This window comes from Mobula hypostoma, chromosome 17, assembly GCF_963921235.1.
Source record: "Mobula hypostoma chromosome 17, sMobHyp1.1, whole genome shotgun sequence".
NCBI classification, from domain to species: Eukaryota; Metazoa; Chordata; class Chondrichthyes; order Myliobatiformes; family Myliobatidae; genus Mobula; species Mobula hypostoma.
In genome coordinates this window covers 11,187,026-11,204,010 of record NC_086113.1, presented here as the reverse complement: position 1 = coordinate 11,204,010, position 16,985 = coordinate 11,187,026, and the positions used below count along the sequence as shown (strand labels likewise).

The 16,985-nt window shown below is 39.5% G+C and overlaps 1 protein-coding gene across 1 annotated transcript in view; it reads right to left on the bottom strand.

The window, feature by feature from the left end:
• The window catches only part of skap2 (src kinase associated phosphoprotein 2), a 280,543-nt gene that overhangs the window by 98,111 nt on the left and 165,447 nt on the right, over positions 1–16,985 (bottom strand). Inside the window, exons 8-9 of the mRNA XM_063069551.1 lie at positions 14,372–14,435; positions 8,196–8,324 (exon numbers count right to left, since the gene is read on the bottom strand). Coding sequence (XP_062925621.1) covers positions 8,196–8,324; positions 14,372–14,435 — 193 coding nt within the window. The remainder of the gene's footprint in view (positions 1–8,195; positions 8,325–14,371; positions 14,436–16,985) is intronic.

The window sequence follows — 16,985 nt, the reverse complement described above, 5'->3', positions numbered from 1 at the left end:
AGTGGCTGCTTGTGTTAAACAAAGTCACGCACAGGCGTTCTCCAGTAACAGAATCCCCCCTAACATCCTGGAGTAATGTAGATCCTGGACCACCTGGGGGCCCACCAGTAGACAACACCTTAGGAGAACATCATACTCAATTTGAGCGATTGCATTACTACTACTATAAATCACAACAAATAATGCAAAAGAGAGGTAAATAAAGTAAGTGACTATTCATCTAGCCCCTTTTCCTACCTTGTTAAGGATCTATGTGCCTTCAGTGGTGGCTCGATGGCCCTATTAAATTTCACTCATGTCCACTGCGACTGGGCCCTACTGGCCACATAGGAATACCCAGCTGTTGCATGGAACACTCAAACTCATAACTCATTCTAAAGCCAAAGTCCTCATTCCTAATCACAGTTAAGCAATCAGAAAGCCAGTGAATTAACTTACTGACCTGTTAAGATATTTTTGGTCATATTGGAAAAGAGATCAATGCTAGCATGAAAGCTTCCAACTCATCAGCCTGTTTGGTGTCAGAAGATCATGGTCAGGAAGTTTGGTCAGTTGCAGAGGAAACAAAGCTAAAGAATGGATTGAGCTAATGAAGTCATCTCCAGGCAGCACTGGGCCACTGGGAAGAGGAAGGGCATGTCAAGGTCTGCTAAATGGAGTGGAGTTCTGGATATGGCTAATTTGGAAATGATCTGTTTCCAAATACAATACTTAAAAGAACATCCTGTTTATAAGAATATTGCAGTGATACAAATATACATGTATGGAAGCTTAGCTATAAACAACACCTAAAATTCTGACATTTGTATATAATGGGATTACAAATTGTAAAAGTAAATTCACCAGCTACATTATTCACTTTTGACATAGCTAACTTGTGTTTTGAATTTAGTTGATCCTTTCAGAAAACTATTGATGTAGTTTTCCAAGAACTTAGACCATAAGACCTTGCAGGAGAATGAGGCATTCGGCTGATTGTGTCAGCTTCATTATTCCTCTCAACCCCATTCTCCTGCCTTCTCCCTATAATCTTTAGACAGCCTTACTAATCATGAACCTATCAAACTCTGCTTTAAATAGACTATTGACCTCCACAACCATCCATGGCAATGAATTTCACAGATTCACAGACCTGTTGGCTAAAGAAATTCCTCATCTCTGTTCTAAAAGGACATACTTGAATTCTGAGGCTATGCCCTCTGGTCTTAGATTCCCCCACCACAGGAAACACCCTTTACATGTCCACTCTATCTAGTCTTTTCTATACTCAATGAAGTCCTACAAGAATTAATTTCTGTATAGATTTTTTATACATCACATTTTTGTATACATCTATCAACCTGTTTAACATTGGAAGATGCCTGAAATGGAGACAGATATTAGAAAACAAAGGAGCTATAAGAGAAATAAAGGCCAAAACATGCAGATCATGTGTCTCCAAAATAATATAATTTCCTCCAACAATACTAAATAAGGCAGTCAAAGGATTAGATTTAAAATTTACTTTAAAAAGCACCGAAAAAGTTTGAAATACTTCCTTCCAATATTTTTCAAGACTCGGACAAGTCCAAAACATATAGATTAGTGAAGTTTCTCCATTATTACATCTATCACAATAGGGAGATATATCCGAATAAAAACGAGACAGGTTATCTTTAGACATATGGGCTCTATGAACCACCTCAAATTGTAAAAGGGAATGACGGGCATATAACGATGAAGTATTAACCAATTTAAAAATTTCATTCCAAGTGTCCTCAGAAATTGAAATCTGTAAATCTTGTTCCCAAAGATTTTTAATTTTATCTGAAGGAATATTTCTCATTCCCAACAACATACCATAAATATTAGATACAGATGCATTATGGAAGGGTTTCATATTAAAATTATATCAAGTACATTTTTATCTGGACTATTAGGAAATGTATGTACTTGAGAACGCAATAAGTCTCTTTTCGATATTTACAAATTAAAGTGAGTTCTCGATAGGCTATACTTAACTGACAGTTGTTCAAATGAAGAGAGACTATCTCCGAGGGCATTGGAGGGCACTGTTACTTAAGTGGAAGGATGCCAGTCCACCTACTCATACTCATTGGTTACATGATGTTACGTCTTGCTTAAATTTAGAGAAGATTTGCTATTCAATTTCTGAACCTAGACAAGATTTTTTAACATTGTGGGGACCTTTTTTGAATTATTTTCAAAATCTTTGATTTGCTACTTAGCACAGATGTTGGCTAATAATATGTTTTACTATATGTTAAGGAATTTTTCCTTTTTTTTAACCAAACAGCTGGTTTTTTTTCAGGTAGTGGGTTTAGATTTTTTGTATAATAAAATTATCTCTTTTCAATATTATGTTTAAATTTAATTTATTTTATATGGATATGGGGTAATTACACTTCTGTGATTTCAATATATTGTAATCGATATATATTATATATCATACTGTACTTTGTATTCTTTTATGTAAGAAATTAATAAAAATACTGAAAAAGAAAGAAAACAAAGGAGCAAAGCAATTTGGTGAAAAACTAACATTAATTTCCTGACTCTAAACAACATTAATGTATGTGGAAATCTTACTAAATAAGAATAATTTAGTTCGGATAGAGATGGTGCTCGGTACTCAGTGTCGGAGGACTGATCAGAGTTCGAAGTTTTCGGACGACTCAGAGTAGGACTGTGGTCGGGCATGGAAGGGAGAGTTTTCTTCCTTCCCCCATCTGCGTGAGATGTGGGACTTTCGAGAAACTTTGAACTTTTTTACTGTGCTATGGACTGTTCTTCATCAAGTTATGGTATTATTGCACTGTTGTAACTATGTTATAATAATGTGGTTTTGTTGGTTTTTCAGCCTTGGTCTGTCCTGTGTTTTTGTGATATCACACCGGAGGAATATTGTATCATTTCTTAATGCATGTATTACTAAATGACAATAAAACAGGACTGCCTGTCCTCATAATCTAATCTAATAATTAGTCTTTGTACACTTTTGAGTACATTGTAGTAGTACTCAAGTGGTACTTAAAGTTGTTATAGCCAGGAGGTGGTAATGGGGACAAGCTCCCACTACCTGTTAAATGCTCCCAATGGCGTGCACCTCAAATAGCCTCTGACAACCACATCCAGCTCCTGAGCATCACGTGTGGAAGGAAAATTGGCAAAGGTGGGTTACTGGCACCTTAAAGTCACTTTGGGCAGATGGAGCTCGTCAGCTGTGGTTAGCAGCTCATTTAGAAGAACTCGGATCTCAAACCTCCACTGCCTACCCACTCATGGAGCTGGAGTTCCTAGGAAGCCCTACGTTGAGTTTAACGCTGACTGGCAACTCCTGCAATGCCACTTGTGCCAAACTGTAACCGTTTCTGCTGTTCCCTTGTATTTATCACATGCGTGGAGAGGGGGAGATTGCTACATGGGCAACAGTTTGCTCCCCAGATTATCCTGCCCTTGCTTACGTACCTAGACAGCTAGGATGCAACAACTATGGTTAACCCTGACCAACAGAGGCCTATAGCTGCACTAAAAACACAGGAGTTGACAAAGGGTCTCGGCCCAAAACGTCGACTGTATCTCTTCCTAGAGATGCTGCCTGGCCTGCTGCGTTCACCAGCAACTTTTCTGTGTGTTGTTAAAAACACAGGAATCGACTTTCAGTCAACCGGATTTTCTTAAGGGTCTTTCTTCTTCCTGAACAAGTTCATGGGATAAATTCACTGGCAAAATCAGCATTGCAGCCAATCCTTAACTGCATTTCGGTAGTTAGCAGCCAAGTAATGAAGCTCTTTTGTGTTTACAACGAATGAAAGTACTCCCTAGGTGCTGTGACAAGAGAAAGAGCCATTAAGAACTGCTTACATTAAGTCAGTTGGCACGTGGCCAAGTGGTTAATGCGTTCATCTAGTGATCTGAAGGTCACTGGTTCGAGCCTTGGTTGAGGCAGTGTGTTGTGCCCTTGGCACTTAACCACACATTGCTTCTGCGACAACACCGGTGCCAAGCTGTATGGGTCCTAATGCCCTTCCTGTGGACAACACCGGTGACATGGAGAGGGGAGACTTGCAGCATGGGAACTGCTGGTCTTCCATACAACCTTGCCCAGGCCTGCGCCCTGGAAACCTTCCAAGGCGCAAATCCATGGTCTCATGAGACTAACGGATGCCTATTATTACATTAAGTCAATGAATACAAGATCAGAATACTCTATAAGATGGAAAGGTAGAGGAGAACCATATCAGAAAATAATCATTAGATTTAACTGAAAAATAGAAATAATTAGAGGTCATGAAGCAATAAACAGGAAGTGCTTCAATCTGAAATGTCTGTTCCTCCTCCTACAAATGTTGCCTCACCAGCTGAGGTTTCCCTTTTATTTCAGATTCCCAGCATCTGTTGTTTTAGCTTTGTTTTCTAATTAATAACTATTGCAATTATTGGGGGGAAAATCATCAGCACATCAATTTAAGGCATGGTTGCTTTCTTTCCGAGTCATTTTTTAAATTTTTCAATTGAGAAATATTTCTAGATTTCAAGAGCATACTTAACACTGAAATAGGAAGCTGTGCAGTTGTCTGTTCTTTCTGATCCTGATAAGAATGCAGCCCAAGGTCAAAAGAAATAAAAGTCGAGGCATCAGGGTAAGACTCAATATTAGTGTATCCATGAATTCAATTTAATTTTTTGCATCAAAATCTAGGTAGCAAATTATAAAGACCATAAAATAAAGGAGCAGAATTAGGCCATTTGGCCCCTTGAGTCTGTCCCACCATTTGATCATGACTTCTTTAGCTGATCATGACCCACACTCCTGCCTTCCCTCTACAGCTGTTGATGACCTTATTAATCAAGAACCTATCAACCTCTGCTTTAAATGTACTCAATGACTTGGCCTTTTACATAAACCCAGCTTCCAAAATAATATCAATTTAATCCATAGTTCAACACTTCAAGAAGTGCTCAAAATGAGGAGTAAAGGAAAAAAATCTAAAAGTATGTAGTTTGACTTCTCTTCTTTAGCATTCAGTGAATGAATTAATGAATTGCCATGTTTGAATATAACAAAGAAAAGAGAGCATATGAAAGATAGTTATGATTATACAAAACAAACAGCTAATGTATGAGGTTCTTATAATTGACTGGAGTAAAACAAAAAAGTGCAAGTGCACATCAGGCATGTTAGCATTTAATGACTTAAAGACTGGTGAAACTTTCAGATCAAGTCTAGTTCAAGGCTGGAATCCTAACTATTTTGGCTTTTCTTTCAAAAAAAAAGTTGAAAGTTCATATTAAATTTATTATCAAAGTACATGTCTGTCACCATATACTACCCTGAAATTCATTTTCTTGCAGGCATTCACAGTAGATACAAAGAAACATAGAAGAAACTATGAAAAACTATACACAAAAAAGATGGACAAACAATCAATGTATAAAAGACAAAAAACTGCAACTACAAAAAGAACAGATAATAATAGTAACAAATAAATGAGTAATAAATAATACTGAGAACATGAATTGTTGGAGTCCTTGAAAGTGAGTCCATAGGTTGTGGAATCAGTTTAGTTCTGAGGTGAGTGATGTTATCAATGCTGGTTCAGGAGCCTGAGAGTTATAGGGTAGTAACCGGTGGTGTGGGACATGCTAAACATGCTGTTGAAGCCCAGAATTTTTTTTATTTCCAAAGGAAGTCATTTATATTAATACCTTCATCCATACTTTCGTTTATGGCAGGGATACACTGCAGAATAACTTTTCAGGGAAATACATAGCAGATTTTCAAGCAGGTTTGATTTATTTATTTGTGGTCTCATGTGAATTCTAACCTGAGAGTATGGACATGAAATACAATTCTTTACTTCCACAACCTTTGTTTACAAACCTGAACATACATGGGTGACGTTCAATACTAACTGTGTATTTCTCATTGGAAAATTACATATTTGGAAAGTGAATTTCTGACTTGGTTGCCTATCTGAATCCACTTTCAGGATACTTTTCAAATGTGAATTATCCAGGAAAGAGACTAGTTAGTGTGGCAAATGACTCTTATAACAGTTGCAGAACAGTGATGATAACATAGGTCAAAATATTAAGCATAAATGACATCAGTTCCATTTCCCTAATGTGTTGTCCTGTATGGTTACTGAAGGAGGCTTCTCTAAAATTGTAAACATTTAAGAATTCTCTCTGCCCGAATATTTTTCCAGGATTAGAAAGAGTAACAGTTCATTCTGGCAATCCTACTGCCACACCCTTTCGGACTGCTGTCATCTCAGTGGTAATAGTACTCCAGGAATATTGGAGAAAGACGAGATTGCAGGTGCTGCATTCTTGAACAAAAACTGTATGGTGGAAGAACTAGACAGGTCAAGCAGCATTCATGGAGTTAGAAAGTGAAAGTTGATGTTCAAAGTTCTAAGTAAATTTATTATTGTCACCATATACGTTCACGTTCACAGCGTTCACAATAGAACAAAGAAATACAATTGAATCAATGGAAACTACACACAAAGACTGACAAACAATCAATGTGCAAAAGATGCCAAACTGTGCAAAGACATATATACATAAATAAATAAATACTATTGAGAAGGTGAGCTGTAGAGCTCTCGAAACTGAGTGTATATAACGTGGAATCATGTGAATGAAGTTTGAGTCTGATAGAATGTTTTAACCTGAAGTACCAGCTGATATCTTTTGCCTCCACAAATGCTACTTGACCACGTTAAGTTGGCCTAGGGCTCTGTTTTTGTTTATCAGTAGTCAGTTGAATGTCTTAACCACAAAGATGATGAAAAATTGTGATACATTTCCAAATCAGGATGATGTACAATTCTCATTGCTCCAGAGCTGCGTGACAAATGAATCTGTCTGGCTGTGATGCCCAGCTGACTGCAGCTTTAACTCTAGATGCTTAGCAAACATTTCTGGGTGTGGTCCACTGCACTGCAGTTAAATATACACATAACCTTTTGTACTGGTGCTTTATAATGGATGTCGAAGCCAGATGGTTTGAAAGTAGCCTGTCATTCCCCCAGTTACCAGCATTGTGACTGCATTCAGAGCCGGCAGACTTGGATTCAAGAGAACCTTTGGTTAATAAGCAGCACCCTGACAACATGTCCAGAGAAAGCCTCACTTAATCTGAGTGTGTGGTTACCTTCTCCATCCTTCTCCCCATCTCTTCCACCTTATGCTTTTGTAGGTCTCTGCTAAAGACTGAGTCTTCCTGATAGCAAAGCCGTGAAGCATGTAACAACAATAAATTATTCAACTCTCTCTGAAGGGCACTACTGGCTGGAGCAGTACAGACTGAGATCATATCTTGAAGAACTTAATGACACCCTTCCCCAGGTTCCTAGTTATGGTTCCTATGGTTAATAATATAAAGGTAAACTACCGCATTAACCAATTCATGAACAGTAGTTCGAAATCAAGGGAAGAGTGGATGCTCTTTGCCCTCTAGGAATGAGCAATCCTTCCAGTGCAATTTTTGGAACGCTGCCCAAAGAGAGTCACACGACTCCATCACCACTGACAAGCTTTGCTTATTTTAGCCTCCAGGTACCCTTCATCCTTGAAGAGCTAAGGACAGGAGCACGATACAATGTACATTCTTGGTAAATATATCTGTAGATAAGGGACCTTCTTCCCAGACTTCCTTAGCCTGTTTTATAGCAATCCAGCAGGTGTTTTTTTTATTCTTAAAAATTATAATACTCCTTCAGATTACAATATTTCATTAACATTGAACAATTAAACTGTTATAATGAACAATATTGAAATGCCCACTTTCATATGAACAGATAGCTAACTGGACTAAATAGCTGACCTAAACAGACAACAACAATCTATTTGTGTAATAAAATTTGTTTTCAGACAAATTTGTAACGCAATTTTTACAAACTCATTAGACTATTCAACAAAATCCTTTCTTCACTTTGAGTTTTATCTTCAAATCACTAACTACTAATGTTGTACAGGTCCCTGGCTTTCATCCCATGGTCTTTTTTCAACTCATAAAGTGTGTCTTCCCTCAGTCATCTCTCTTTAGACAGACTTGATTATCTCTTTCCTGCTCCATGCTGCAGAATTAAGAAACCCAAGTGGTGTATTTAAACCTGCTTTTTTTTTTCAGAATTTTTAAAGTGTAATTTACTTCAAAAATGAATACTTTAAAAAGCACAAACCTGGAAGCTCTTCATAAATATCTTCATCTACCGGTTCTTTGCTGGATTTTACGTCTTTGATTTCTGGATCTATATCATCATACATTTCTTCACCGTCATCATCTACCGGGATCAGGCTAGATTCTCTGTCTTTTTTTTAAACAAAAACAAAACGATCAAAGCATTAAGCACTGAGCAAGGTAAAAGAAAATGCAACATTATAGGTTGATTCCTATATATGTCCTTATTAATAACAAGAGGGCAAAATTCGCAGAGAACTGGAGTACTGTATTCTTTCTTATTCTTTTGGATTGTTCACTCTTTTTGAAGATTTAGAATATAGGTGATAGCATCATCATTCAACACTGGGTTTCTAAGCTTGTCACAGCTGGGGGTGGTAGTGGGATAAGCTCCCACTACCTATAAAGTGCTCCAAATGGCATGAGACTCTAATAGTCTCTGACAACCAAGTTCAACTCTTGCCCTTCACGTGTGGCTTAGCTACTAGGCCTGGCAGAACTGTTTCTACTGACAAGAGAAGGGGCAAAGGCGGACCATTGGCGCCTCAAAACCAGTTGCTTTGGGCAGGTGGGGCTCATCAGCCTTGGAGAGCAGCCTGTCTACAAGGAGGAAAACTCTGATTTTAAATCTCTGCTGCCTTGCGGCCATACCCACCCTTGAGAATGGCATCGGGAGTAAACCCCGAGGAAGAAATCCGGAGCTGGGGTCCCTAAGGCAGTTTAATGTTGTTTACAACTTCACTCTGGCAACCTCTGTGACGACACTGGTGCTAAACAGTATTGGCGTTTGCCCTTCCCTTGGACCACACCAGTGACATGGAGAGGGGGACCCGCTGCATGGGCAACAGATGGTTCTTCAAATCTTCCCACCCAGGCTTGTGCCCTGGAGGGGACAAAGTCCACCAGAGGCACAAACCCATGACCCCCTGGGATCGACAGCTGCCTACAACGGAATTCAACACCTCATGAAAATATGGAACCTAACAGCACAGAGCACTCAGTTAATGATATGGTGAAGTCTAGGATAACCTTGCTCCCACAAGTTTCCTACTCAAAACAAATCGGCATTATTCATTGAATTAGACTGGTGGGGAGAGTAGGGTTAGGGGCAGGAGAGTGATGAGAGAACAAGGACAACCAAAGCACTTGTTCTCAATGAATTATTTCAGTAGTTTCACTTCAGATTATCAGTGATCCAGTGCCTTTAATGTGGGTACTTAAGATCAAATATCATGCTTTTTAGTTCATTAAGGTTGTTATACCAGGGGTGGTAATGGGGATAAGTTCCCACTATCTATTAGACGCTTCCAATGGCATGCATTTTAAACAGCCTCTGAATCACCATCCAGCTCCTGGCCTTCGCATGTGGCTTAGCTACTAAGCCCAGTGGAACTGTTTCTACTGACAGGAGAAGGGGCAAAGGCAGGTCACTGGTGCCTTAAAACCAGTCGCATCAGGCAGATGGGGCTTGTCAGCCATTGTTGGCAGCTCATCTAGAAGGAAAGCTCAGATCTCAAACTTCCGCTGCCTTACAGCTATACACACTCATGGGAAGGCTTCAGGAGTACTGTAAACCCCAAGGAAAAATCCACAGTTGGAGTCCATAAGGCAATCCTATGTTGAGTTCAATGCTGACCGGCAACTCCTGTGACACCACTGGTGCCAAACTATATCAATCTCTGCCGTTCCTTAAGAGTCATCAGCTGTGTGGAGAGGTGCAGTCGCTGCAGGGACAACAGCTTGCTGTCCATATTGTACTGCCCTGGCTTGCGTATCATGTAGATAGCTGGGACACAACGTCCATGGTCGATCTCGACTGACGGAGGGCCTCTCTGCTTTCTGGCCTAACACATTTACCCAAATTAGCTCAGATGGCTTGTTGATACTTTCTGAAGATTGATAATGTTCAATTTGCTTATCAACTTACAGTATGTTCTGGGAAAGATGCACCCAGTGGCCACTTTATTAGGTACACCTGCTCGTTAATGCTAATATCTAAATCAGCTAATTATATGGCAGCAACTCAATGCATAAAAGCATGCAGACATGGTCAAGAGGTTCAGTTGTTGTTCAGACCAAACATCAGAAAAGGGAATAAGTGTGATCTAAGTGACTTTGACTGTGGAATGGCTGTTGCTGCCAGATGGGGTGGTTTGATTATCTCAGAAATACTGATCTCCTGGCATTTTCACACACAGCTATTTCTAGAGTTCACAGAAAGTGGCGTGTAAAACAGAAAACATTCAGCAAGCAGCAATTTTGTGGGTGAAAATGTCTTGTTAATGAGAGAGGTCAGAGGAGTAATTTGCACACATCTTTCCCCAAGAAAATTGGACTTCTAATTATGTTAATCCATGTAACTGATGGCAACTTTGGTATTTCTGCAAAGACACTTAACTACACAAGTACTCAAGTTGCTGTCAGCAATTTGTAGTGGAAGTGCAGTTTGTGATGATACGGAACTTCTCAAAAAAGGAGAAAACTGGGAAACATGCCTTATATTTGCATTTGGGATTTACTGAAATAATCTCTGACAAATGAAAGACATGGCAACTCTTTTTTCCCCTTTTGGAAGTCAATAGCTGTCAAAGATTTAGCTCAGCCATTCTTTTGAATGTTAAAAAGTCTTTAAATGTTTTTAAAAATCTCTTAAGGATTGTTGATTTAAACTCTTTGTATTTCAAATCGTCTAAACGTGCCTTGGATGAGAATTTTGAAGGGGTTGGTCATGCAAACAGACTAATGAAATGCTTGGTGCCAAACTGGTTTAGAGCTTTGCACAAAGCATGCAACTCATTCTTTCCAGCTTGAAAAAGTAGAAAACTCCATTTTCATAATTGGGGACCAGATGGCAAATGTTTTAACTTCTGTTGTAAGCAGCAGCTAGCCAAAAATCCAAGTCCTGCTCTGGCAACTCTGCCTATTGTCTTGCGAAGTCCTCTTGCTGTCATACATGCAGACTGACAATCTGATTTAAACATCCTTTCAGATCGTTCTGTTTGCCATAATGTCATCTTCTTGGCATATGCCCCTCTAGTAATTTACTTATTTAAGAGATCAAGTGTAGAGTAGGCCCTTCTGGACCTTTGAGCCATGCTATCCCGTAACCCTCAATTCCACCCTAGCCTAATCACCGAGCAATTTACATGATGTCTTTGGACTGTGGGGCAGACTTTTGTTTTTGGCTGATTAATTTTCCTCTCAACCCCATTCTACTGCCTTTTTCCATAACATTTGAAGCCTTTACTAATCAAAAACAAATAATTCTCCGCTTTAAATATACTTAATGACCCAGCCTCCAAAGCAATGAATTCCACAAATTCACCACCCTCTGGTTTAAGAAATTACTCCTCATTTTCGTTGTAAATGGATATACCTTTATTCCGAGGCTGTGCCCTCTGGTCCTAGATACCCCCACTATAGGAAACATCCTTTCTATCGACAGTCTATCTAGGCTTTCAATATTTCCTAGGTCTCAATGAGATACCCCCTTAGTCTTCTAAATTTCGGCAAGAACAGGGCCAGATCCATCAAACACTACTCATACATTAACCTTTTCATTCCCAGGATCATTCTCGTAAACATTGTCTGGATCGTCTTCAATGTTAGCACATTCTTTCTTAGATAAGAGACCTAAAACTGCTTACTATATTCCAAGTGCAGTATGACCAAGCCTTTATAAAGCCTCAACATAACATCTTTACCATGCAAACAAAGAAAAATTTGACTGAGGAAAGAGAGATGAAACTAGAGAAGCAAAATTTAAACTGAATGGCATATGAGCCTGGGGCAATATCAGGACAAAACTTCTTCACATAGTGACCAGACACAATCTGGAATTCATTGCCTGATACAGTGGTGAAAGATTCAATCACCACTTTCTATTGGGTAAATGCTTACAGGTAGAAAATTTTGCAAGCCCACAAGATCATTAAAAGCCTTCATTGTGAGGTAATTTTGACTGTCCAGATAAAGGGTATCGACCCGAAACATCAACTCTTTATTCCTTTCCATGGATGTCATCAGACCTGCTGAGCTCCTCTAGCACTTTGTACACGTTGCTCAAGATCTCTAGAATCTGAAGAAACTCTTGTCTTTAACTCCTTATATTGTTTTTCTCTTTATATCTCTATATATTATGCCATTTAAGAGTTTGATATGCTTTAAATAATTATATTCTTTAATCACTTTTAATCTTGTTATGGCATTATAAGTAGGAGAGCTGTCTCACGTATCTAGTGATCCAGTTCTGATGCTGGCATCTGGTGCTATCTGGGTTAAGTTTGCACATTCTCCCTGTGACAACGTGGTGCTGCACATTGCTCCCACATACCCAAGACATACCGGTCATTAGGTTAATTGGCTGCTCTAAGTTACACTTAGTATATATTTTTTCCCTTTTGTTTTTGTACAGACAGTTGTCTTTTGCAAATTGCTTGTTGGGTACGGTCTTCCATTGATTCTATTGTCTTTCCTGGACTTACTGTGTATCTCTGCAAGAAAAAAAAATCTTAGGTTTGTGTGTTGGTCAGGGTTGACCATAGATGTTGCATCCTAGCTCCCTACACATGCAAGCCAGGGCTGTACAATATGGAGAGGAAGCTGTTGCCCATGTGGTAAGCTCCCCCTTTCCACGCATCCAAAGGAACGGCAGAGATCGACACAGTCTGGCACCAGCAGCGTCACAGGAGTTGCCAGTCAGTGTTGGACTCAACATTGGACTGCATTAAGGACTCCAGCTCCTTATCTTTCCCTTGGAGTTTACACCCAAAGCCTCCCTCATGACTGGGTATAGTCGTAAGGCAGCGGAGGTTTGAGATCAGAGATCTCCTTATCCTAGATGAGCTGCCAATCATGGCTGATAAACCTCATCTGACTGAAGCGACTGGTTTTAAGGAGCCAGTAAAACACTTTTGCCCTTTCACCTGTCAGTAGAAATGGTTCTGCCAGGCTGAGTAGTTAAGTCACATGTGAAGGCCAGGAGCTGGACTTGGTTGTCAGAGACTATTTGAGGTGCATACCACTGGGAGCAATTAACAGGCAGTGGGAACTTGTCCCAGTTACCACCTGTACGTATAACAACATCCGGAGTTGTATATGGTAACATACATGTACTTTGATAATAAATTTCATACGAAGGATCGAGATGGAAACAGCAAAGCCGAGGGATGGAAAAGTCTACAGGATGTGGTGGATCTAGCCCAGTTCTACTCACACTGAGTTCAAGGAACACTGACACAAGAAAACAGCATCCATCATCAAGGACCCTACCACTCAGTCGGTGCTCTTTCTCGCTACTACCATCAGGCAGGAGGTACAGGAGCCTTAGATCCCACGGCATCAAAACAATAATTACCCTCAACCAGCAGGGTCCTGAACCTGATGGATAAGTTCACTCACCTCAACTCTGAACTGGTTTCACAACCTACAGACTCACTTTCAAGGGCTCTACACCTTGTACTCTCAGTGTTATTTGTTGACTTTTTTTATTTGGCCTATTTGTTGCCTTTGCACATTGGTTGTTTGTCAGTCTTTGTTTCTGTATAGTTTATCATAAATTCTATTGTACTTCTTTATTTTCCTGTAAATACAAAACTGAATCACAGGGTGACATATACACTCTGTGATAATAAACTGAATTCAACATTGAGATGGTAAAGCCTCTATTCACTAGAATTTAGAAACTATTTGATGCAGTAGGGTAAAACTAAAGGAGAAATTTCTTCTTACTGACGTTAGTAAATTTTTACAAATTTCTACCTCCAAGGGCTGCAGAATCTCTCTTTGATTGTTCAAAAGAAGATTAATAGATGTCTGAGGAATAAAGGAATAGAGTGATTGTACAAAATGATGTGAGGGCTGAAGAACAACCACGGTGATGTTAAATGCAGGACTATCATTAAGGGGCAGAATAGCCTACTGCTCTTATTTTTTATCCCTCTGATTAACGGGGTTCTGACAGCAAAAGCTTCCCAAGTTTGTCAGCTCACGGGCACATGATATGTCGTTTAGAGGTTTTGTTGCATTCATGGCCATGAGTTTGTTGGGAGAAGTACAGTTAGAAAAGATTAATTAATGCAGCTTGGGGATTAGCAGGGGTGTAATAGTGAGTCACGGTGCATTAATCTGAACATGGTCCTACCCATTGCGTTGGTTCTACAGCTTTTGAACACTCACCTTTTAATACAAATTGAAGCTGCTCAACCCATTCCTCAGCCTCCGTGGAAGTAGCTGCAGCAAACTGAAATTAAGAGACAAATATTAAATCTTAAAAGATACTGCAGAAGTGTATATTTTCAGCATTTACATTGGGGTGGCCAACCTTTCGCATTCCACGTGTCAATTTTTTCATGCACAAGTTTAGATGCACCATACAACTCTTGTACCCCCACAATTCTTGTAAAAATATCTTAATATAGAACTCGTGCATGAAAAAAATCCCATCTGAAGTCATGCGCGGAAAAAATTGACGCATGGAGTGTAAAAGGTTGGCCACCCCTGATTTACATGGTGTTATCTGCGAGAACATCTTCAGAAACACATAACATAAAATACTGCAGAAGCTGAAAATCTGAGGTAAAACAGAAAATGTTTGCAATATGCATGCAGCAGATCAGGATGCAACTGTGGACACAGAAAATAAATTAAATGTTTCAGGTTAAAATCCTTCCATCTATTTTGATATTTTATTATATGTGAATTCTCTGGAATATACAATGCCTATAAAGAGTATTCACACCTCTTGGAAGTTTTCATGCTTTATTGTTTTACAGCATTGAATCACAGTGGACTTAATTTGGCTTTTTATGACACTGATCAACAGAAAAAGGCTCTTTCGTATCAAAGTGAAAACAGATCTCTACAAAGTGATCTAATTAATTACAAAACAAAACACAAGATAATTGATTGCTTAAGTAATTAACCCCTTCAAGTCAGTATTTAGTAGAGACATCTTTGGCAGCAATTACAGCCTTGAGTCTGTGTGGATAAGTCTCTGTCAGCTTTGCACATCTGGACACTGCAATTTTTCCTCATTCTTCTTTACAAAACTTCTTAAACTCTGTCAGATTGAACAGGTGAATGAGTGAACAGTCCACCCACAAACTCTCAATTGGATTAAAGTCTGGACTCTGACTTGGCCACTCCAGGACATTAACTTTGTTGTTTTTAAGGCATTCCTGTGTAGTGTTGGCTTTATGCTTTGGGTCATTGTCTTGCTGGAAAGCAAATCTTCTCCCAAGTCACAGTTCTCTTGCAGACTGCATCAGGTTTTCCTCCAGGATTTCCCTGTATATTGCTGCATTCACTTTACCCTCTACCTTCACTACAGTGAAGCAACCCCACAGCATGATGTGTAGCCACCACCATGCTTCACAGTTTGGATGGTGTGTTTTTGATGATGTGTGTATGCCAAACATAACATATAGACTGATGGCCTAAAAGCTCAATTTTAATTTCATCAGACCACAGAATCTTCTTCCAACTGACTTCAGAGTCTCCCACAGGCCTTCTGGCAAACTCTAGCTGAGATTTCATGTGAGATTTTTCAACAGTGGCTTTCTCTTTGCATTCTCCCATAAAGCTGTGACTGGTGAGGCACCTGGGCAACAGTTGTTGCATGCACAGTCTCACCCATTTCAGCCGCTGAAGCTTGAACCTCCTCCGAAGATGTTATAGGTCTCTTGCTGGCTTCCCTCACTAGTTCTCTCCTTGCATGGTCACTCGGTTTTTGAGGATGGAATGCTCTTGGCAGATTTACAACTGTGCCATTTTCTTTCAATTCCTTGATGACTAACTTAACTGTACTCCAAGGGATATTCTGTGACTTGGAAATTTTCTTGTATCCATCTGCTGACTTGTGCTTTTCAATAAGCTTTTTGCGGAGTTACTTGGAGAGTTCATTTGTCTTCATGCTGTAGTTTTTGCCAGGATACTGACTCACCAGCAGTTGGACTCCCAGATACAGGAACACAGGAAATTTTCTTGTATCCATCTCCTGACTTCTGCTTTTTAATGATGATTTGCTGTGTCATGTTAAAGGGGGTGAATACTAATGCAATCAATTATTTTGTGTTTTATATTCGTAATTAATTTAGATCACTTTGTAGAGCTCTGTTCTTAATTTGACACAGAAGAGTTTTTCTCTGTTGATCAGTGTCATAAAAAAACAAATTAAATCCACTGTGATTCAATGTTGTAAAACAATAAAACATGATAACTTCCCAGGGAGGTGAATAGTTTTTATGGGCACTATAATTTATTATTTGTTAATTTACTTGTGGTAATAATACTTTATGTACTGTGTGTGTTATTTGTACCATGCTGTGCACCTTGGTCTAGACCATAAGACCATAAGACATAGGAGCAGAATTAGGCCACTTGGCCCATTGAGTCTGTTCTGCCATTCTATCATGGCTGATCTTTTATTACCCTCCTCAGCCCCACTCCCTGGCTTCTCCCCATAACCTTTGATGCCATGGCCAATCAAGAACCTATGAAGCTCTGCCTTAAATACACCCAATGACCTCTCCTCCACAGCTGCCTGTGGTAACAAACTCCACAAATTCACCACACTCTGGCAAAAGAAATGTCTCTGCACCTCTGTTTTAAATTTTACCCTTCTATCCTGAGGTTGTGCCTTCTTGTCCTAGACTCCCCCACCATGGGAACATCCTTTCCACATCTATTCTGCTTAGGCCTTTCAACATTCGAAAGGTTTCAATGAGATCCCCCCTCATCCTTCTAAATTCTAATGAGTACAGGCCCAGAGCCATCAAATATTCCACATACA